At 37.1% G+C, this 23,715-nt stretch overlaps 2 protein-coding genes across 7 annotated transcripts in view; one reads left to right on the top strand and one right to left on the bottom strand.

Annotated features, from left to right (window-relative positions):
• The window catches only part of LOC101169457 (septin-9), a 61,036-nt gene that overhangs the window by 5,913 nt on the left and 31,408 nt on the right, over nucleotides 1-23,715 (bottom strand). For 3 of the 5 annotated variants that reach the window (XM_011478256.3, XM_004071487.4, XM_011478257.3), the window contains 4 exons: nucleotides 21,651-22,394; nucleotides 2,043-2,252; nucleotides 248-376; nucleotides 48-129 (listed from right to left, as the gene is read on the bottom strand). In XM_011478256.3, coding sequence (XP_011476558.1) covers nucleotides 48-129; nucleotides 248-376; nucleotides 2,043-2,252; nucleotides 21,651-22,394 — 1,165 coding nt within the window. Of the gene's footprint in view, nucleotides 1-47; nucleotides 130-247; nucleotides 377-2,042; nucleotides 2,253-10,805; nucleotides 10,927-21,650; nucleotides 22,395-22,837; nucleotides 22,974-23,715 lie in introns of those variants that run through there. The other 2 variants (XM_011478258.3, XM_020705352.1) reach the window with 2 other exon arrangements.
• Nucleotides 13,572-16,130, top strand: LOC105354569. Of its 2 annotated transcripts, none has more exons than XM_020705354.2 (3): nucleotides 13,572-13,693; nucleotides 14,116-14,185; nucleotides 14,354-16,130. In XM_020705354.2, the coding sequence occupies exon 3, from the start codon at nucleotides 14,358-14,360 to the stop codon at nucleotides 15,852-15,854; it is 1,497 nt and encodes a 498-aa protein (XP_020561013.1). In that variant the 5' UTR covers nucleotides 13,572-13,693; nucleotides 14,116-14,185; nucleotides 14,354-14,357; the 3' UTR covers nucleotides 15,855-16,130. The 2 variants fall into 2 exon arrangements, with proteins under 2 accessions (XP_020561013.1, XP_011476557.1); XM_011478255.3 differs by having other exon boundaries at nucleotides 13,573-13,693; nucleotides 14,357-16,130.

The raw sequence follows: 23,715 nt of genomic DNA, 5'->3' as shown, positions 1-23,715 counted from the left end.
CTTGCTCTCTTGGTTGCATAGCTTCTGCATTGATGGTTAAACTGTACCAGTTCTCGTTGTTGATCTGGTCTCCAAAGCCGGGTGTATCGATGACTGTCAGTTTCATTCTCACTCCCTTTTCCTCGATGTCTGCAGGCCCCCAAATGATTAAAAAACCAAAAAAAATCCACAAAAATTAAAGGCGAATGTATCAAACAGGAGTTTAAACAGAAAACTTATGATACAAGACAAGAGGTTCCAACCTCACCATGACTGATTGACTTGATTTCAATTGTTTTGGGGATCTTTTCCTGGGATGTAGCCAGCACAGACTTTCGGCTGACTTTGGATTTGAACAGCGTGTTCATCAGAGTAGACTTTCCCAGGCCACTTTGTCCTGTAAGCAACATTCAGACACTCAGACAAAACATCCCCCCTGTGATTGCTCAAATAGCAGGTACCTAGCACAGCATATACTCATAATAATAAACCTAGTTTAATGACAATTTTCTACAGTGGATTGAAGTTTTGGAAAACTTCCATACCTGTGTAAACCTCAAAGCAACATTTTCTTAACCTCAACACAAGAATCAGAGCTATTGGAAATACAATAACGCTAATGTTTTCATGGTATTATTTGTTAACAACAGTTCTCTGGTAAAAAGGTATTGGATTATCCTGTTTACATATAACTTTAATTATTGGATATCTAAAGTAACCAAATAACAATCGAGTTTTTGGTGTGCCTGTAAAATAGTTTATTGATGCAGGTCTCATGAGGAAACTAAAGACTTAAAACTGCTGTTTGTTCCTCCTCTGAACTATTATGTAATATTTAGATTAGACTGCTGTCCACATCCCAGCATACAAACTCAAGGGGAAACAGAATAACCAAAGAGTTTAATTCTGGCTTCTTCTGCTCATTGAGCAGCCTGAAAATTCAGAGTTACATGTAACAAACATCAGGCAAGAAGATCAAATTGTTTTAGGTTAAAAACGTGTTTTTACATATAATTTAGATGCTAACGGAGTCAGAATCTCATCCCTGTTTAAAACACTTTAACTCCTCCTTTACAAAAAGAAAACTTGATATATAGGCACCTTCTGTAATAATCAATGAAATTGTTTAAATTTTTTTAATTGCTCTGTTACTTTTTGTGGGAATACATGAGAAAAATTAGAACTTTCTTTTTCAATAACACCAGTTTGGCAAATACATCCAGATTAGAGTATTAACATTGTGAATGTACGACCACAGCACTTCATCTATATCAGTTTCACTCTTTATTATTTAGATACTAATTTAACCATCATGTTTTATGAAGCCCCGATCCTGCATGGAGAGTTGATTATTGCTGCAAATGCAATTGAAACATGGAAACGAAAGTTGTTTTGTCTTGTTTACAGGAGAGTCTGGCCAGAGGCGGCTTCTCACAGAAGCTTTTTTAATTGAGACAGACTAACTGTCGCGACATCATCCAGAAGAGCTGAGCACTTGGGGGGAGGGAGTGCTTTTATGGGGGGTGCATAGATTGTCGAGGTGTGTGAAATAAACTCCTATAGAGAATCTGTATTTGATAACAGTGGTTTAAAGTGAATAAGAGAGTTTCTGTCAAACTTTAATTAGAGAGAAGCTTTACATCTTAATAACAGGATGCTTAAAAGTTAAGTTGAAGTAATATAAAATTGAAGTATGTGGCGTTAAGAACTTCAGACTGATTTTGAAGAGAACAAAGGAAAAGTTTTTGTACATATTTCAATTTTTATTAAGGACCTGAAGGAAGTGAATAAAAGGAAGCTGCTGATTCGTGCAGATATAAATAATTCTTAACAAAAATTGTCAACATTGTGAAAGACTATAATTTGCAAACCAGTGAATATTTACTCCAGACCACTCAGCTGTTAGCCTACATAGAAACTGGGTCAAGAGCACTTAAGAATGTTTTATGACCAGGAAAAAAAAGAAAATGTCATTATTAACATACAGCCTTCATGCACGTGCATTAACTTCAAGAAAAAAAATGTTAGGAATGAATATTCAAGAACAAACAGATAAAACTTACCAACAACCATAATGTTGAGTTCAAATCCCTGTTTCATGGCTTTCCTCCTCATCTGCTCAAGAATAGCATCAATACCTACATAACTGAAGTCCACCACTGGACCACCAGTCTTCTCTCCATACAGACTGCCAACTGCTGGAGACATCATCGTGTCAGGCACCACCGTCTCAGACATGGCACTGTTGCTGTAGCTGGATGACACTTCCGGTCCTGAATCGACACAAAACGACAAATGTGCTTCAGGTGGGAAATTAATGACTGACCTTTCAGGAGAAGAAAGGGGTGAAACTAAGAGTCTGGTTAGCAATAGCACAAATGTAGGCCAAAAGAGGCCTCAAGATAGGCTTGTAGCAAAGTTTATGTGATACAACATTTCTATTGGGAACGCTTTTGAATTAGATCAAGGGGGATCGGAGTGGGACTTTACGAGAAAACTGAGAAAATCTAAAACATTCTTTCCACTTCAACACTTGTTAACCAAATCTTTATTGCAATGACTCCAATTTCAAGTTTCCTCTAAACACATTTTTTAAAACTTTTTCATGTTTGCCATGACATGCTAAATCAGTGCATGCAAAAGACGACTTCCTTTTCTGCATCACTGTGCTCAGTCAGAGTAGGTCAAGAACTTGTATAGAGCTGCTCCCCTTCACACGGCCTCCTGCTCCCTCCTCCTTCCTCCAGTATAATGTTACTGTCCTGTTAATGTGAGACTGCAAAGGAGGCTGAAATAGGATCCAATCCCAACTACACTCCCTAACACACACACACACAAAATCCATCACAGCGTACATACTTTAGTTTGTGCATTTTGACATGGTGACTGCATGACCCCACATTCTTCCTTCGTTTGATCAAACAGCTGACAGGAAGGCACACTCATGGAAAAACAGATACAAACATTGGCTTACACATAACTGCCATCCAGGACTGCTCGCCAAAAGCTATCAGATTCCAGCAAACATTTGGCTAACCACAAACTGGAGAAAATCCAGACAAGTCCGTTCCTCACAAAAGACTTAAGTCAACAGAGAACAACACTATACATTTAAATCTTCAGTGACCTTGCGATGATTAATGAAGGAGAATGAAATGGGGGAAGAATAACATGGCAGTGGAAACTCGAAACATTGGGCTTTACTCTATTAATGTGCTCCATTGTGTGAATCCATGTGTCATAGAGACACACCTATGAAGCTGCTCTATTGGCCTCCTTCACCACTTCCCCATCCTGTTCCAGGAGTCAGTCAGCAACTTAGCACAACTCCATGCTTTCCATCCTTTCTATGAAACAACCCTGTTTCAGACTTCTGTTGTGCTCGTTCCTTTTCCTTTGCTCTCTGATTCCGTCTCACCGTCACCAGTTTCCCTCCGGATCTACGTCTGTTTGCGTTTTCGTATTCTTCATCGTCATTATGACACATTGTTCCATTCTTTATCTGCATCTCAATTCACGTGCATTTCTCTTTGACCCCAGTTATCCTTTTTTTATTCCTTTAGCTGCAAATGTTGAGGTCAATTCTTTCATTCTGATGGTAAGCAGGGGCTGGGTAGACGGTATCTAGACAAGGCTACAACAGTTTCAGCTAAAACCAGAAAAACTTTTAGCAGAAATTGACAAATTAATTGAGCAGACAATTCAACATATCTGACTTTGGTGCATTTTAATATCACACAACGGCTTCAAAAAATTACATTAAAATATTTTAGAGTAAATGTATAAAATTGTGAATTTTTTCTAGTCTCTTTAACTGATAAGTTCTGACATATCAGGAGTGAGAGCTGAAACAAATTTTAACCTTTCAAAATGTTTTCCATGCATGACTACATTAACTTATTACATTTAAATGTGGCAAAGACTGAATTTTTGCAATTATGAAAAGTAAAGGCCTTGCAAGATGCAGGGATTTACATTTGTAACTATTAAGTAATCAGCCTCATGCATTTACGGCATAACAGGAAACATGTTGCATTAGTGTCATGCAGTAGCTGATATATTTAGATCTTCCACTTGAGGACATTTCTGTATTAATACTAATTAATCCTACAGACAAATTGGGTCGCTCAAAACACTTCAGTGGGGTGAACAAAGTGAGCCATACATCTATGAACATTTTGCACTTCAGAAAGAAGTGCAAATAATTGTTTTTAAAATCCGCATTTATGTGTCTTTTGGACACAGATTGTAAATAAATTCTGCAAAAAAGGCTGTAAAATTTTGATACAAAACTTAAATGGTAACCATGTGTCACACGGTTGATAAATTTAACAACTGTACAACACATGCACCTTGGTGTGCCAATGGTAATATGTTATCATAGACATGGATATTATTTACTAAAGGCTTCATAATAGCATATTCATATAGGCCCTTTGACAAGTCTGTCTCCAATTAGTTGAAACTGTTTTGACCTATATTTAGATTAGCAGGACTGGTAAAATGCTACATAGCGTATACCTGTATAGATCTTTACCATATTCTTTACAGTCCCATTTACCTGTGCACACACACATTCACACACTGATTGTGGCTCCGCTGCCTAACACTTGCGCCAACCTATAACCACCAGGAGCAATGTGGGGTTCAGTGTCTTGCCCAAGGACCCTTTGACAAATGGGCGAGCAAGGCGGGAACCGAAGCTGTGACCCTCAGATCAGAGGTCAACCACTCTACCTCTGCACCACAACCACCCACATTAGCTGAATTTGACTGTAAATTAGGTATTTAATGCTAGTCCCTGTGCAGTTGAGGGGACTTGACCAACCAAATGCCAGTTTAGGGGTTTCTCTAGAGAAAGCATAGTACCTCCCTCTTGACACAGCTCTGTCTGGATAAACGGCCTCTTTTACCACATTTCTTCCCCAATACTCCTAAGATTACTTTCACTGCAAGAAGAGAGTTGTGTAAACAAATGGAATTAATAGAGCACATGAAAGTAGGGGCTTCTGAAATTGCTTTTCTACTCCGACTTAACCCCTAATCCTTGGTGATCATTGCAATTTTCGAAAGCTTTGTGTACAATTACAGAGCATTTTTTTTGGCATGAGGACTTCCCGATACAAGTATTTGACTTCATCACACAATGCACTCGACATCTATTGTATCAACATGCTGCCTGTTTTGTTTAACCAACAGTAAACACGCATTTATCTGCTCATGTAACTGGAAAACCCGCACAGCTACAAAAGGCAGAGTGAAAACAAGACACAAAGAGCAGCAACTGGTAACCAAATGCCTTCCTAGGAGCAATGCTCTTTAAAGCATTGTTCATGCTCCTTCATAAAACCAGACCTTTAATTTTCCCAAGTCAAACACAGTAAATAACTAAGGGAACATGCAACAAAAAAAAAAGGTTTACAAAGTTCAGAGCGATCACCGTGGGAAACCCAGTTGTACCTAATAAGCAAAATAAATCACTTTCATTACAGGTAGTAAACTGTCGTCAACTTTGGTAAACAATAAATCCCACAACCCAGAGATGTTGATAGAAGAATGTCAAGCTGTGAGGGAAGCAAACTCAGTTAGAGCTGTTGCTATGAAAATGAGTCAAACCAGAAGGGTGGGAAGCTTCAGAGGTACCTCTATGTTAATACATCCACCATTCAGAAGATGGACATGTCTGCACCTCTGGCTCATCCCATGATGCACAGCAGATCTGTAATGGATCCAGGCCAATAAACACAGGAGACATGCTGCTGGAAAACACTACTTTGAGTGTAAAAACATTTGACCTCTATCTCTAAATTGTCTCAGGCTTTCCAGCTGGTGGGCATTAAGGATAGATGATCAAACACAGTGTTCTGACAGCAGAATAGATGTAAAAGTGAACACGAAGAAACATCTGGACTTAACTGGATCTGAGTGCTTTTAATCACAGGTTTAAGACTCCCAAAAAGAAAGAGACATCCTGCTTTTCTGTCTATTAAAAATGGGTTTTAGCTGCATTTATTCTACAGGGCCCCCAATAATTAAAAAGGTGGAACAAACCCAATGGTTTTATTAGTCATTTAATTTGTAGAATCTGAATTTTTTGAATGTTGTATTTTGGCAGAATAAATTCTCAGAAACATTCTTTCTGTCTTGGTAGGTGGAAAACCCTTAAAGACCCACTCCAATGAAAATGGTGTTTTTAACATGCTCTTGTAGGATTTATCTCATGGTGGAGAACATGTATAAAGAAAAGGTTCTGAGAAGTTTCTGAGAATTTCTTGATGAAGTCGTGATCACTAGTAGATGTAAAAATGCAGTTTGAACAAGCTTGTAGTTCTTACATACAAATTACATTCTGTAGGCCACAAGCTCTCTGCTCCACTTCATTCTGATGCATCCACTTGTAGACGACTAGATCCATGCATGTCTTTGTTTTCCTCATCTGAGCTGGCATCAGGATCAAAACTGTCTGGCTGGATAGCTCCGATATTGCTTACCATTTGTTTTGCCCTGGTAATGCTAGGTTGTAGCTATGTAGGGGGAGAGAGTGTAAACAAAGGTTGTCATTCACCTTTTGGCATATCCCTTAAAGGATGATGGGAAATCAGTGCAGGTTTACTCCCTGCCAACAGTCCTGCCCACCATTCAGAGGCAAATTTCTGATGAACTCCTGTTGCTCTGCAGAAACTATGTCCTTTATTTTACCTAAAAACAACACTCAGAATTTAATGACCCCTGGGAACACATTTAGATCAAAAGATGATTGGAGTGGGACTTTGAGAACTAATTTTTAGAAAACAATTTTAAACTTAAAGCAAGTCAACATTTATAATTAAACATTCTATAAGAAAACATTGTTTTTTTTATAAGAGTTGAAAAGCAGAGGACTTCTGCTTAGACTTGCTGTTGCACTGTTTTCAATTACAGTTCATAAAGTTTTTCTTCAGCAGTATCCGATTTCTCTGCTCTTTGTAAATAGATGCAGAAGTCTGTTGAATGAAAACAAAAGACACAAGAGCAAGATTTGAAAAGCCTGAAGAGAAAAAGAAAACAAGTATGTATGACTCTGACATAAAACAAAGAAAAAGAAGACGATCATCGTGCAAGGGGGAGGTAAATCAGATAAAGGCCAGGCAAAGGAGGACACAGGAAAGTACGTAGAATGAAGGAGGGGGGAGGAAAAGGAAAGGCCATGTATTCTGTTGAGTTGGTGATTTATTCTCCTTTTGGGTCATTTTCATCAACTATAGTCAGGCTTCCAAACCAGGAGGTAAAATTCCAAAGCGGCGAAACAAGGCATTGAAACGATAAAAACTGTGAAGAAAAACTTTAACTATTTATCTTTAGTGGCGAGAAGCACTGATCCATGCCTCAGCTGTCCAGAGTGTTGATCTTGACAATGTGGTAAGAGGGTCAGAGGTCATGTTCCAGTTTAGGCTGGAAAAGCACTGCGCTGAGGTTATTTCCCTCATGACAAACCGGTGGTTTGACCTTCTGTACAAACTGGCTGAATCACAAGGCAGGAATCCAAAGAGTGAAATGGACTGGAAACTTGGATGAAGAGAAGAGAGCTAGTTTATTTATTTTTTCTTTTCTTTTTTGTTTTTTACAGTGATCAGCTCTACTCATGTAAATAGTCAGTGACTCACTGAATTCTTAAAACTCCAATTGAAACTTTTCCCTTTTTTTTAAGTCAAAACTGATGTAAGCTACAATTTGTGATAACCCATTGAAAAAACCTAAACAACTGTTTTTCTATTCACCTAAGTAGAGCTTTTTTGGGGGAAAATTTGATTAAGTACTTACGTATTTTCTCAGTTTTCTGTTTGATAAAAGCATCATTTGAAATTTGCCGTTACATTATGTTTATATTCCTTATTGCGGTCCATTTTTCATAGCAAACGAGAAGATTTCAGTGCAAGCAGACAAAATGAGAAATATTAATAACTTATTTTATGTAGGCCATGTATTAAAATATCCTTTACAGTGCTGTAATAATTCAAATACTCCACAAAAAATGCTATTAAACAAGCTTTAAAGTCTTCCTAAATTCAGGTTTGAGCCATTTTCTGCAACATTTTCTCTTTGTGAACTTAATTTGCATTCCCCGCAAGGTCTAAAAATGCTAGCATTTTAATCATTAAAACACGTAATTTGGTTTGATGCTGATCGTGACACATTTTTGAGTACATGTGGGCTTTATTGTGAGCTTGTTCTTTATCAACTAAAACAGGGAAATCTTGAAATTCACATTGAAAATGTGTCTCTCTGCCTTTTCAGACAGGTCATTTACAGCAAATGTGAACACATCCTCCCACCTGCCAACACTAAATCCCTTCATAAATAGGGAAACTGGAGTGGTGGCAGTAAAAACTCTGCATGTTTTGCTTGCTATAAGTAAAAAAAAGGTACAAGAAGAAATTCCCGAACTACTCTTTACTTAGGTTAGCCGAGAAATGTGGCCATTGACCTGCAGGCTCCAATGGTCAACTTCCTTCCATTTCCTACAAGTTTAGTTCTGAGGTTCATGCATATTTGAAAAGCCGCATTGGAAGCTGTTTCTTTGTCAACAGCAGAGAAATGCAAATTGCTATAAAGACAGTAGAAGCCCACAGGTTTGTCTAGACTGCCAGAGGAATGTGTTTCAGTCTCCATTCTGTGGTAATACACAAGAGACTGTTGTCTTTCTAGGCTCCTCTGCTGCCTCCAACACCACACAGCTCTTAAAGAAAAAAAGGTTGAGGTTTCATCTGCATATTATGAAAACACGCACAAGCATGCAGCACCAACAGAACGCTTCAACACGAATTTGCTTAATTTCTATCCCAAAATCTATAATTACAGAAGACAGAGCGACATTCTTCACATAAATATGGCTAAGTGTTTTTTTTTAACGTTGAAAATATTCTACCCTAAAACATTGTATAAAACATCATTTACACAGTTGTTAGCTTCTAGCTGCTCATGCAGCTGGTCAATTTATTAACCAGGCTTGAGTATCATTCCATGTTTATCTTTGTGAAGGGGTCCGAATGGATCTGGAAAATAGTTGAGGTAGTTCAACGGGTCACAGGGATCAGGAATCTGACCTGTGTCCTCACGCATGCTTGACCTCACTCAACACATGTACAAAAAGACAAAATGCCACATAAAAAGGGTAAGATGTATCTCATCAATACAACTAGTATATTTTATTGTTTTTTTTTTAAACAAAGAAATGTTTCTCTATTCCAAAATGCTGAACAGTGAGCTGTAATGCTTTTAATAACGCCCCCTTACAAACGGTTTACTAAGTATGTTTTTCACAATAAAGCCTTCTAAAATGCCATCTTAGTAGAAGCTCAATGCTCAGTGAGCTTTAATATTGTGTGGGTCTGTGGAAAACTAAAAGTACAAGCTGTTTGATTGATCCTTTACACCCTTTTCAACCCCACAAGTAGGACTTCTCAAATTCACCCAGCTAATCTTCAGACTTAAGGACTAGCAGTCATGGACTATAAATACTATTGATATCAAATTAGGAATACAGTACGGTCGACCATCTAAACAACTGAAAACACAATGAGATCAAATTACATATGAGTGAATATTTAGGCCCTCCTTCCATTTCATATTTGAATATGTTGTTTAAAGTATACATTCAATGTCTGAAATTCATGTTATACAAGAAGTTCATTTTCCAATTAAGAATTACTTTAACACAAATGTATTATGTAACAGACAATTTTAGTGAGACTCAATTATATTAAAAAATGACTAATAGGTAATAGTTTACATAATATCAATTATGTAAGCAATACAAACTTCAGTGATTTGTTGTTTTATCAAGCTAAAACCTGCTCTGTGGATGATGAATTGATTATTCAACAACTGAAGCTACTTCCATTACAATTCCTCAAAGAGAACACAAATGCTCATGCTTCCAAACCAGAGTCTAAACCAGGAATTCAAGGAATGTACTTCCAGGCCACACAGATGAAACCTTATCAATTTGGCACAGCAGGGAACCAGATGAGTTCATGAAATATTTTACATTTCAAAAGACATGAGACTATTTTCTGCAGCAGATGCAATCAATTTTTCTAAGCCAACTTCCTGTTTAAGTAACATCTTGCACAAACGTCTGCAGAAAAACAACAACAACTATCAACCCAAACTGTCATTTGCCCAGAGGGAACAACTAAACTTCCTTCAATGAATCATCAATCAGTACTATATAGAACTGTGAGCACAAATTACAGAGGTATTCCTAAGAAACATCCACATATTTTGAAAAGAAATCCATCTGCATTAGAAAGAATGATTTCTTTTTTCTAAATGGCTACACAATATCTGTAGCCAAATCCCAAACTCATTTGGAAGGAATATAAAACATGCAAACGTTACTTAGGTGACTGTAAATGATATGCAGAGAAGCTGTGCTAAAAGTCAGAATCAGTTTAAAATGGCCCCAAAAAAGGAAAACTAGCAAAGGACAACAAAAGTTTCCAAATAAATTTAGCTTTTGTTTTTGATAAAAGAATTATAAGTTTAAAAAAAACAAACTTTTGGTTTTTAGGAAATGAAAAACAAACAAAAACAGATAGTTACTCCTTAGAGACATGAACACACATAAACAGTGGGTGTTATGGTTAAACTGAAACCTTTACTTGAAACTCAAAATAGCCGACATGCTCAGAAAACGAGAAATAAAAAATAAAAAAAATCTTTGACAACACAAACATAAACGATAAAATCTGGAGTAAAGGAAAATCCTTCCTCGAGTAACAACTGCCTCCATGCAAACACACTTGCGCACACATGCGAACCCTCCCAGTATGCAAAGCACTTACCGCCAGGAAAGTGTGTGCATGCGTGAATGAATCCTTCCCTGCTGAAGTGAAAAGCTCCAGTGAGGGACCAGTGTGGCAGGTCCCTGGCTGCCCCTCCCATCACCATGTGACTCAGCATGTCAAAGTATCAAGAGACTCCTACTTCCTCTAAACTATTCCCCTCCCTCTTACCAGGAAAAAAAAAAACTATAGCTGGATACTAAGGCGAAAGAAGTGATTGCATTTATCCATGTGTTAAAACCAAACAGCTTAGTGGCATTTTTTTAACACATGGAATTATGCAAACCCTTATTTTTTGATCCATTCATATATTGTTTTTACTGCACACGACTGAGGATTTTAGACTAATATTCTGTTTATGATGTAGATATTAGATACCAAAAATCTTCTCATCTCAGTCACAGCTGAATGTGTGAACTACTATTGGGTACCATAAAACAATATAAAAAACACAAATATCAGGGTAGAGAGCTCTAATTCTGAAAGTAAAGAATGGAAAAATTAATTCAAGCTTTTTTATGATTTTTTATTTTTTTATTTTGATGGAAAACCAGAGAAACAGTCAAGAAGCAGAGAAATATAGAACTGGCTTGATTTTCAGCAAAGCAAATATTTTAAGGGCAGAGTTCCCACACAGTGTACATTGGAAACAAATAAAGGATGAAAGGAACAGCTGTTTTCAACCTCACAGAAAGTGTAATTATACACTTGTGTAGAGGCTCACAAATGCACACAACCACACATCCCAACGCATACACCAAGCAGAAATTCCACCGCTTCAAATGGAAAGTTGGAAAGACAAATTAAAAAAAGAATTTAAGGCAAACACATCTTGTCCAATAACTCAAGGCTAAATAGAAAAACCCCAAACATCCTTTTTTTTTTTTGTAAATTGACAGTCAGGTGAACACGACAAAAAAATAAAAGAAACATAAAAATCAATAGGTTTTACAAAATATGGAATGAAAATAAGCCTTTGCACCTGGTTTTGCAATGTGTGAAACCTATTTTTTTTCCTTAAATAAAAAAGTTGCCTCTCCTAACAATCTTTCATTTTTGTTTAAACTCTTATCCTCGTCTTTTTAAAGCTATTATTGCCTCACAGACAAAAGCATTACATGTTACTGAAATGCACTGTATTAAAACCAAAGGTCAGCATGAAGATAACTACCAGAAAGACAAAACTCCCATTTGTTAAAATAGACGTAACCAATAAAATCAAAATACTGCCCCCTTTAAAACTCATTCATGCTGACGCCTGTGTAAAGCCAACATTCTTTCAGAGCCACTCAGAAAATATCTGCAGGATCTGTCATAACTTGGCATACCTCTAAACTGAGGGATACAGTGGAAGTGGGTAAAAAGATCTTCATTGTCATAGAATGACAGAAAGCCAGTGTTAGCTGCTAATGTTTCTGGACCACGCTAAGCCAAGATGTGTCATGTTTTGGCCGGTAGAACATGCTGCTCCGTGACAGTGTTCCTCAAAGCTGCCCGAGGACTTAACAACACCAGACAGGTTAACCCAACACGGTCTAAAGCTCTAAGCAATCAGCTTATGTTCCTTAAACAGGAAAACGAGGCGGACATAAAAACTGTTATAGCCCCAGCTCTTATCAAAATAAGAAAGTGGTGTGTTGGATTCTTTATCTGCTTCACATCAACAGTTGCTCTTATGCTGCTCATGTGAAAGATGTGGGTGGCAACCACTGAGGAAATAAATGTTTCCTTTGTGTGTGTTTTTACTCTTTTTCGGCTTCATCCAAGGGGAATACCAAAGCCTCCAGTCAGATCAAATGAAACCTAAGCGTGGCTGTGAGTAAACATTCATATGTGTGTTAGCATGTGCCTAATCTACATCAATTGTGCACACAATATGAGAATAGTATGTATGTAAAAGAGCCTTGTTTAGAAGTTTGAGTAAAGTCAGAATGGATTTAAAGATTTAGACAGAGGGAATTACCAGGAAATTGATACTAGTTGGTACCAGTAAATGAAACCTTGTGTGCCTGTGTATGTGTGCGTTTACGAGGTGTCACATGTGTGTCCAGTTCTCTGGGAAAAGCGGAAGTACTTCCTCAATTTGGATAAATTACAACAAACAGCCACAAGATAACATGTTAGTTATTAAAAGCAGGCCTCCATATCTTCCAAAAACACGCCTGAACAACAATATTTTATACGTGTATTGCAACAACAAATCTGCATCTCCATCAAACCTTCTACAAGGGCTTTACAACCTCGCAGTTTGATGTCCTGGTGTAAGAGCGCCTTCTGCTGGGTGCTGGTGGAGTTGCAGAATGCATGGCATAACATGCACCACACTGACCGTTAACACAAAGCTTTAGCAATTCCTCAAGTTACAAATATTGCAACAAAGGTACACCCATCTGTATTAAAGGAAGTGTATTTACTAAAGTAATGGATAGAAGTCAAACTGGTAAGTTATTTAAAAAGTAATATGTGGGACCTTTAAAAGATCTATGGGTGTGGCACTATATCAGCACAATTTTGGACCAAAACTGACAACAAAAAAATTAGGGGGGAAAAAAAATCCGTAACGTTGCATCATCTTTGTCAAATGGGCAAGAGCTAAGGAAATGCAGAGCTCAGGCCCTACCTGTAACAAAACAAGTACCAATTGGCATTTATGACAGACTTTATTTTAATAACATTTAAATACATTTTATTTCTGTAAATATATAGCATTCATATACATTTTAGTATAGCAGGAAGTCTCATTCAAACAGTTTTATAACTAAAATGGATATCGCAACCTAAGAATCATCTGATCTAGTTTCATTTTCACTGAAAAGGAAGTCCAGGGGGAGTGACTAGGCTCACACAAACAAAGAGTAAACATTCACGAAAGCAGCCGTGTCAAGGAGGTAAGCTCTCTATTTTTCTTTGCAACAATGTATTTGCCAGTTTAAAAAGAGAGCACCCTCAGTTTATTGTACACTATTATATATAATACTTTACCATGTAAAAAATGTTATTTTTTCTAGCATGTTACACTGGCATATCGTGAGCTTCACTGCAATTAGCTCATCCTTTTCTGAAATGTTTTTCCAAAATGGAAATGTATTTTAAGACAAACTGAAAGGTTTTAATCTTAGAAGCACCTTCTCTGTCCATCAAGCATTTAAAAAAGAAAATTTTCCTTTAAATATATTATTGACTGTAACAATTTAAAAATTATTAACTAACTTTCGTTTTTTTGCACATATAGTATGGTTTAGATGCCCTCTTAATAAAACAGTAATGGTTGATCTAAAGGCTGTTATTTACTCTGGGGACCCATTCACAGCTGAGGACCTTTAATGCAAGCAGAGGATCATTGGGAAGCCAAACCTCCTACTGTCTCCATAAACATAAAAGTAAGAGTTTTTTTTTTTTATTACTGTAGGTAAAATGTTCATATGGATTTCAAAATTATTGAAAATATTTTGGCGGTTAATTTTTAGATATCACATCTTGTTAAAAGTTTTTGATGTGTCCAGTTTGACAACGAAGAAACAACAACTCTCGTATGTGATATGTCTTAACAGAATGAAGAAGCTACAAGTGATCACAGGATATTGCATCGTCCTGCTCCTTGTCCTGACTTCAGTTTCTGCGATAAAAAAGCTCTCCACCATGGACAGTCTCAAACAAATGAACTTCGGACAGTCTGTCCCCAAACACAGTCTTCTATTGCTGTATTGGTTTGCCAACATAATTGAGATTGACAATAATAATTTGATACGACTGACATTTGACCCGAACCAGGGAGATTACGGTTCACATCATTATGGAAACTATGAAAGAATGCTGGAACCACTACCTCACGGAAATGTCAGATACAGGTACTACACTGTTGGTAATCTCAATCATGAGATGTCCTCGGAGCTTCCATCCTACGTTATTCACCCCCGAGTAGGCTTTGAAGGAAGAAACAGGGACCGGATTATATTCAGAGTCAGAGAGCAGAATGCAGGAAGGCAGGACAGACAGATCATAGATCAAGTTTATATTACCCAGCATTACGAGCAAGCCGATAACCAGGGTACAAGGTATGATCCAGAGCATACGTACCAAGTTACTACCCGCCTTTTAAACCGGATTAGAGAGTTTAATGATGATGAGGATTACAGAGATGTGATGGAAGATCTCAGACAACTCAGAGATAACTTTGGAAGTCATGCTGATGAGAACCAGCTAAAATACATTAAGAACAGCTGGGGTGAACTTGCTTGCCTTGGACTATTTCTGTATATTGTTGTCCAAGAAAAGCTCTCCTCACACCAACCAAGCAAACGACAGAAACCACCCACAAGAGAGAAGAAAAATTCTGATTTTGTTGTGAACATCCCAGCAAGACCCCCAAGTAGCATTTCAGGAAATTTTACACGCCTCAACTTGTCAGATAGGAGAGACTACATGGCAATTAAGGTAAAGACAAGCACATGCGGTACTGCCATGATACATTGGAGCAATATTCCAGGAAACTATTTAAATGAAGGTCTGATGATTGCTCTTTACAAGAGCGATGACGATGACAAGGCCCTGTTTTCTAAGTATATTGGAAACCAAAAATATGGAAGCTGTGACACAAAAATCCCCCTGAATGAACAGCTACAGGCTCGACTGCATAAGACGCAGACATCATGTTTCTTCTGGAAAAGCCTCGGAGAGGAAATAGACAGAGGAGACGAGTTTAAGAGTCCTGAAGCGGTTACTATCAGTGGCAACGCAGCAAAACTACAGTTGTTTGTGAAAAATGGGAAGGCTTGTGCTCGCTTGTACGTGTTAAAACATATGGACTGGAAGTCCATATGTAAAAAGGCGTGGGTTGGTTTCTACAGCTCAGAAACAAAACACACACAAGACTATGAATGGTGGCAATGGCAATGGGTGACAAAGTTCACACCTGTGATGAATTTTCAAGACTTTAACTATGACACTTTTGAGTATCAATCAAGTTTGAATATTGCTCCAGGAGTCCAAGCGAGACTGATATTGGATGGTTATGAAGAGAAAGCACGCACCCCTGGCTGGACGTTGTGAAGAGAGAGGACAATCATGATTTTTTTACATTTCAGTTGATTAGATGTCTTTACGAAACGGCACTGATTTTTTCATGTACTGATGTTTAAAGTTTAAAGATGCTTGATGCTGTCAAAAGAGTGATTATGCAGTTGAAACATAACCTGTGATTGGTTTGTCTTCTCCTGTCATAGTTTCTTGTATTTTAGTGTTGATGAATTGAGGGTAAGAAACTGCTGTGCAGATTGTCAAATCATTTCCATTTTTTAAATAAAGTTGTTATTTGTTTTACATTTACATCTCCATTGTAAAGCTTCTGTATTTTCCCCCCACTACTTTTATTTACTTTTTCAACCTCTTTTATCCATATATCGGTCTTCTGAAACCACTGAATCTCTTTTGGGGTAATGGGAACCAACCCAGCTACTGTTGGGGGAATGACGGGTACAACCTGGACAGGTAGTAACTCTCACATCAACACCTGGGGACAATTCATAATCCCCAATTAACCTATGAGGCATGTTTTTTGACTGTGGGAGGAAATATGGAGTGCCCAGAGAAAACCCACAGATGCAGGAGTGGAACATGCAAAAACAGCTGGGATTTGAACCACTACACCACATTGTTGTTTTCAATAAACCTATAAAACAGTATACAGTGCAGCCCTTATGTACTTGTTAAATGTAGTTTTTCAAAGATAAATCTCACCATATTCTTTTCTCCTTAATCTTAATTACTTTTAAAAAGAAAATATAAAGTCCGGAAGTTTTGATCACAAAGATGCACATTTTCGTATTAAATAGAAGATTGAGGATATACATTTGAAAGAAAATTATCTTTCAAATAACAAAAAAAGAATGTCTATGAGGCAATTTTCAACTGAAATTATTTTTGAAAAATTCCAACAACTATAGGTTTCTCCTAGTTTATTGGATTTTTCCTTCTAATTATTCAGTTTAGCTAAAAAAAAAAGGCAGCTTCCTGCATTTTTAAGAAACAGTTGAACTCTATAACCCAACAGAATTAAGGTTTCATTTTCTATGAACTGCAAGTTAAAAGTACAAGGAAACTGCCACTCCTCTTAAAGTAGAAGTTAGATACTGCAGCGGACCAAGCAGGTACGTCCTCCCTCCATGAAAATATTAACAGCTCTTTTTTTTTTTGCAAAAAATTCTGTCCATTATTGCAAAAATTTTAAAAGGTGTGTTTATGTTTTGTGCAGGAGAGTGTAAACACACGACAGCGTTTTGGTACCATCATAAAAGAAAAACTTCTACAACTGCAAGAAAAAGAGGTAATATTTAACAAAGAGGAAGTTGTACATTTACAAGATTTAAAAGAGGCTATTTCAAAAGTATATAGATTTAAACTTCAAAGAAAAAAAGTACATTTTTGAGCTGTAAACTCTGAAAATGAGTAACAAAAGGACAGTGTTACAGTATAAGAGACAAAGAATGTATTAAAAAAAAAAAACGAACTTTAGCAGTCAGTACATTTTTATTAAAATAAAATACAAATTTACTCACAAATGAATTATTGTGAATAAATGGACATTAAAAAGAATATGTAAGAGAATGATCCTCTTAAAATAAAACATTTCCATTGAATACTATAAAAGGATCAGTAAACTATGAACTACTATTGCGTGGGAACAGAATTCTTTTTCATGGTAATGAAATCCTTATCGTGGAAACAATTTAATTATCTTTTTACCCATATCAGGTCACGGGCTCTGTAGTAAATATTTAATCTGAAGTGTTTGAAACATTTAAAACTTTGAGATCTTTTCTTTTACTTGAAGTTTTCTCTGGTGGTTTAGATTTTTATATAGTTTGATATTTTTAATATTTAAACTGATTTAAGTTTATTTATAATATATTTAAAGTTTAAAAGAAAAACATGACAGATTTGTCAGTAACAAGAACAACCAGCTTGACTTGCATCCCCGCGTTTTTAAAGATCAAGTGTTTAAAAAAAAAAAAACGACTTCTACAAATAATAATCTTAGTCTCTTTTTTTAAAGATAAAATATTGTATGAAAATTACATGTTTTACATACATTTGTACATTTTTCTTTCCCAGGCAAAAGAGATGGCGAGAAAGATCACAATTTGCTGTGTTGCTGTTCTCCTCATGTTAACAGCCGTTGCAGCTGTACCGAGGCGTGTCAACTCCATTGCAGACGTGCCAACCAACGTTCTTTCACTGCTTCACTGGTTTGCCGAAAATGTGAACATCTATTCCAATGGAATTCAGCTGATGTTTGACCCAAGCCAAGGCAATTATGGATCACACTATTATGGAAATTATGAAGGTTTACTGGAGACTTTACCTCAGGGATACCAGTACTTCAGTATTGGCAATATCAATCAAGATTCATATCCATATGTTCATAATGAAAGGAACAGGGCTCGGATCATTGTTAGAGTCAGGAGACAGAACAACCAGCAAGCAGATAGAATCTATATAACACAGCATACTGGGAATTATCCTGAGTCAAATTATGATCCTCGCCAGACTTATGAAGTCACTGCTAACGTGTTACGAGAACTGGCACAACATCCTTCGAATGAAATTCAACAGAGAGCTGCTGGCTACCCATTTCAACTCCAAGGAAATGCACCCAGATCCGTTCGTCCAGCATATTCATTTCCCAACCAAAGCTACTACACTTCTGCTCCACGTTCATTCAGTGAAGACAGCATTTGGCTCTACCTGTGCCTTGGTTTTCTAGTTCTAATATTGGTGGTCTTTCTCATAATAGCGGGAAATGCAAAAGTGTAGATGGCCAAAGGTAGATGCCTGTCCGACTGTAGCAAATCCTCTTCAGGAGGATTGTCAAAGCAATAAATGGTTAAACAGCAGTTAATGCTCTGTTATTTGTTTGTGGGATTTGGATCTGTTCATTTTTACCATCCAGGTTTATTTTAACTGTTTTAAATATGGAACTTCAGGGTTAGTGGACTTTGATTACAAAACAGTTCATCTTTTGTAAATATGTTCAACTTTTCAATAATGTAGAATAATTTTGTTTTAAGGTAATGATTTAATGCTTCTTTTTCTTTTAGTTACTAAAATGTCTTGAAAAAATTCCTTATTGACTTTAACTTTTGTAAAAAAAAGAATGAAAACGTTTGGTTCAATAAATTTCTTTACATCTACAAAGATTTATTTCCTGTATTTATTATGTAAGATTTGTTTTGCATTGATATGTATTGCACATACATATCAATTTGAACTACATTTAATAAATTCTGTATAAAAATTAAACACAGAAAAACATAAATTGGATCCGTTCCTGTGATTTGTCACGTAAAGCCACATCTGAGGAAGATTATTTGTGATCGCTGAGCAGACTACTAAAGGAAAAAAGAAGGCAATTCAAGTTAAATCTTAAATAAAAACTTTCATAAAAGATCTACTTTAAGTGAGGAATGTGAAGTGCCAGGACTACTGACCTTATGCTACACAGAAGGCACATTTGAAGCTCTAAACTCCAAAGGGGCACAAAATAATACCTTCTAGAAATAAAGGAAATGTAATTAAGTAAGAAAGAATGGTTCCCTACTAGATGTTTCCTAAACTCTAAAACTGCTACTGTGGTGCTTTTATTTGTTCATTTTTTGTTTTAGGGTAATAACATGGAAGCAAACAGAACTTGTGCTGACCATTATAGACCTACAAATGAATAAAGAACAAATCCTTGCCACAAGTAAACGAATAAAATATTACTTTTGAATGAATAAAACTGATTATCTTGTGTTCCCTAAACATTAGAATTAACTGTTTTTCTGTTAAAAAACAAAAACATTTTCTGTTAAAGGATTTGAGTGGAATGTAACTTTTTATCGTTTTCTACAAATCTATAGGTTTGTTTTGGTTTAAACAGCCAACTTTCCACCTTAAGAGACAAGATAATTTTGTGTGGAGTACTCATAAAAGAATGTTTTGAACAGCAAAACTACTCTGTTTATAAAATCTTTATATTTCCTTAAAGATAAGGTTTTTATCAATCTTATTTGAAACCTAAGAGAAATTTGGAATTACTCTATTAAGCCCAAAACAAAACTATTAAGCCTATTAATCCCCTCTGAGGGGAATCTACACGCCTGCATCAAACCTACTTCCCCCTTACACACTGTATAGGTGTTGGCTACAACCCGTCGCTCGCAGCATGCCTGTAGGACAAAATGTACGTGAACATTTCTGCCCAATGGGATCAACTGTTCATACAAAAAAAAAAGAAAACTAAAAGCTGAAAGAAGGAAATCAACTAACAAGTTCTTGTACATTTCCTTTTGTTAAACTTGTTTAATTAGTCTTTGAGTGCAATGACTAACATGTTCTCCAAATGTGAGCTATGAGAATCTTTACATTGTTGTAAAGAAAAAGTCTTTTGTTAGAGAAACCGGTTCTGCTCGTCAAAATATGGCTGTCAGTTCTCCTAAAGATGTCAGCGTTGCTGTATTGCGTGACAATCCAGTAAACTCCATCTTTTTGCTTAGTGTACAACCCGGATTGTTAATTACCCCACCCTCAAACAAAATCCACCCTATCAATGATGACATGTATGTATTGCATATTTTCCTAGGTTAATGGCTCATATTTTTTTGATTAAGTAAAATAGATACTAAGAACTGCTATACCGCAAACATAGTTTTAAACTAATATTTTATCCTACCCCCTCTCAATCAAAAGAAAAGTCACTAACTATAGTTAGTGACTTTCTGGACACTGTAGCTATAGCCTGTGTCCAGAACACTTTCCTGCACACAAATTACACCTCTCTACATTTGTTGCTTTGCTCTCCATCCCACAGTCTCCTCCTCGCTCCTTTTGTGCTCCTTTCCTGCAGGGCCTCCCTCTACAGCTCAGCGGTGCAGGAAGGTGCTGGTTATTTGAGCCAAATGTGACAGAACTTTGGGATCGAATCCTTTCCCTTTTCCTTCCTCGTTTCCACATCAACTCACTCTGGGCAACATTTTCTGATTTATACCACGTTGCAACTACACCAGTGGTGACACCCGAAAAACAAAAGAAAACAAAATTCAGTTTTATGTTAAATGTTTTATGAACTCCAGAAAAGGAATAACAGCAATGCACAAAGTGAAACCTTTGAGCAGCAAAGATGAGCTCATGGTTGCTTCTGAAAGTGTTTTACAACTCCCTGCACACACTAGTATTCAACCTGACATTATTCATTTCAAATGTCAAATGAAAACAGAAAATATGCCACTCAAATGGCATATGGACATGTTCAATAACCTACAAATAACAAATCTAAAAGAATGGATTATAAAAGTAAAGGAGGAAATAATGAAGGGAACAGACTACAATGCAACTCTCAAGTAAAAAGAAGAAAAAAAATATGCGTCTTGTGACATGGCGATAAACTATCAGATCGCCACCATCCGTCTTTAGATAACTATCACTTTATGACTTTTTCAGCAGATCTACGGGGGTCTAAATTCACAAACTTAATAGAGCTCATCTGCTCCAATATATAGAACACGGTTACAATAAGAACTCTCTTTTTGCCTGTTCTCCACTTCTACAAAACTTCAAACAGGTCCTGCTGTCTAAACATATTCGTGTGCAGACTGGTTTGGGAGTTGAACTTCAAGGACTTTGGCTGTGACAAATCAGAGCGCCTAAGGCTTAAAAAAAAAAGTCTGAATATTTGAAACAGTTTGCTGCAACAACACATTTGGAATTAGGTTTTGTCAGTAGCTAAGCACACAAAAACAATCAGTAGTTTAAACATTTGATAAAGGCAAAGTTGAAACAACAGGCTTTATAAGCTAAATAAATACTCACTGTCAGTCGACCGGATCGTGGCTGGCTCTGTTTCAGGTGGCTGCACCCTATCCCCCCTAGAGTCTGCCAGAGAAGGCAGGGGAGCACTGGGAGCAGGTGGATGGTTGTTCTCAGCTGGATTGTTTGGCACTAAATTATCCGGATGTCTGACGGCAGGCATCTCTGACTTCCTGAAGATGCCATCAACTGTGCTGAGGTTAGGGGAGACGGGGTCTGCCCTTCTCTGAGGAGGCTCGGGAATCCTCGAGCCTGGGCCTGATGACAGCTGAGCATCCATCCTCCTGGGAGGTGCAGGGGGCTCTTGGGCTCGGGTGGTGCTAAGCTCCGCTCGTCTGTTGGTGGTGCTGGAAATAGAGTTGGTGGTGCCATCCAGGGGGTTACTCCTGCTGCTCAGACTCACCTCTGGACGTTTAAGCCCAAAGCGGGCTATTCCAGCACTGGGCGAGTTGTCAATCTGCTTGGAGGAGACCTCTATGGACATTTCTGTGCGACGGGGGGAGGCAGCATCGGGGTTGCGACCCCCTGATAAGTCGATGCGCCTCATACCGCTTTTTGGGGAACGTAGGCTGGATGACTCAGACGATCTGGAGGAGGAGAGGTCAGAGTTGCGAGAGCTTAGATCATAGCTCCGCTGGCTGGATGAAGACGATGAAGATGAGCGAAGGGGGGTGTTGGCACGACGGGACAGGGGTGATGGGTTTGTGACTGCATCTGCTTCCTCCACTTCAAACGACCGTTTCAGTGCTGACAAAGACAAAGAAAGAAAAAATAAATACTACAAGCAAGGCTTAAAGCTCTGATAAAATATAAACAATTGTGTACTGTATGTATATTTTTTTACCTCTTGACGCAAATAATGCAAATTAGTGAAACTAATGAAAATAAACCATTTTCATTTTCTTTATTTACAAAAAAGAAAGGAAAATGAATCAAAACAGTTTAACAAAAAGAATAATAGAAAAAAAACTTACTGCCAAAGAAAAAATATTTTCCCCATTCTTTAAATTAAACTGCCACATTTCTTTTGCTGAAAATGTCATTTTTAAATGTTGCAAATTAAAAGAAGGAAGTGTCAATTGTGTGGAGGCACACAAAACGTAACAACTAACACTGTCAAGTTAAGAAACAAGACTTGAATATTATTATAAAAGTAGATTAAACACTAAAACCTCAAGACCACAACTCACCTGACTTGACACGTTTGACGTAGCTTTTTAGCATCATGTCGTAAGAAAACAAACCTTTTTTAGAATATACTGCTGCTTTATCACGCGGGGAATGAATAAATGTTCTCGCGCCAACAAACTTCACAAACGTCTAAAGGGGGTCTAGTTTTTCCACATTTAACCGAGGTAACGAAAAATGATAACACAATTACTCCAACACTTTCATACACCTGCAGGCTTTCGACTGACCACGCCCACTAACGGCGGGACCTCGGTGTATTTCTGAGGATTTCTCCTTTTAAATGGCTGTCAGAGTCACATCAGACTGTCTCTTTTTTCTTCTTCTTTTTTTGGTCAGCTTTATTGAACATAACATTAAAGTACATCAAGGAATCAGACAGATTATCAGCCGCAACAATCAATGCCATCATTCCAAACTTATTCAACCACATCAAGTAATAAACGTAGCAGAAATATATCAACAATAGAACTTGCCGATAAGAAAATAAAGTATCTTAAAATATATAAAAGAGAATACAAAAAAATAATGTTTACAATACAAACTTTTCTTAGAGGAGGGGATTACATATCAAACAAAAAAGCACAAATTGTTCCAGTGTTACTCGCCTTGGGTGTGTTAATCCTTTTTATGTATTCATCAAACTGAAGCATCGCTATCTTAAAAACAGTAAAACTGTGAGTTGTTTTTTTCATTCTACACTTATGTATGTAAAGTTTAGATCGGAGAAGTAACAAATTAATACTATTTTCTACTTTTTCCTCATCAAAATTAAAAAATTCAAATATGTGAGGATTTGTTTGAAATTTATAATAATGTTAGAGTCGCAAAGGCGCTCAGTTTGAATTAATGAGCTGTTGTGATGTCACGACGGCCCAGT

This window comes from Oryzias latipes, chromosome 8 (genome assembly GCF_002234675.1).
Source record: "Oryzias latipes chromosome 8, ASM223467v1".
Lineage (NCBI taxonomy): Eukaryota > Metazoa > Chordata > Actinopteri > Beloniformes > Adrianichthyidae > Oryzias > Oryzias latipes.
This window is presented reverse-complemented; position numbering and strand designations above follow the sequence as displayed.

What these genes read in the sequence shown, in the direction of transcription:
- LOC105354569 (XM_020705354.2), top strand. Translation starts at nt 14,358, where the DNA reads ATGAAGAAGCTACAAGTGATCACAGGATATTGCATCGTCCTGCTCCTT.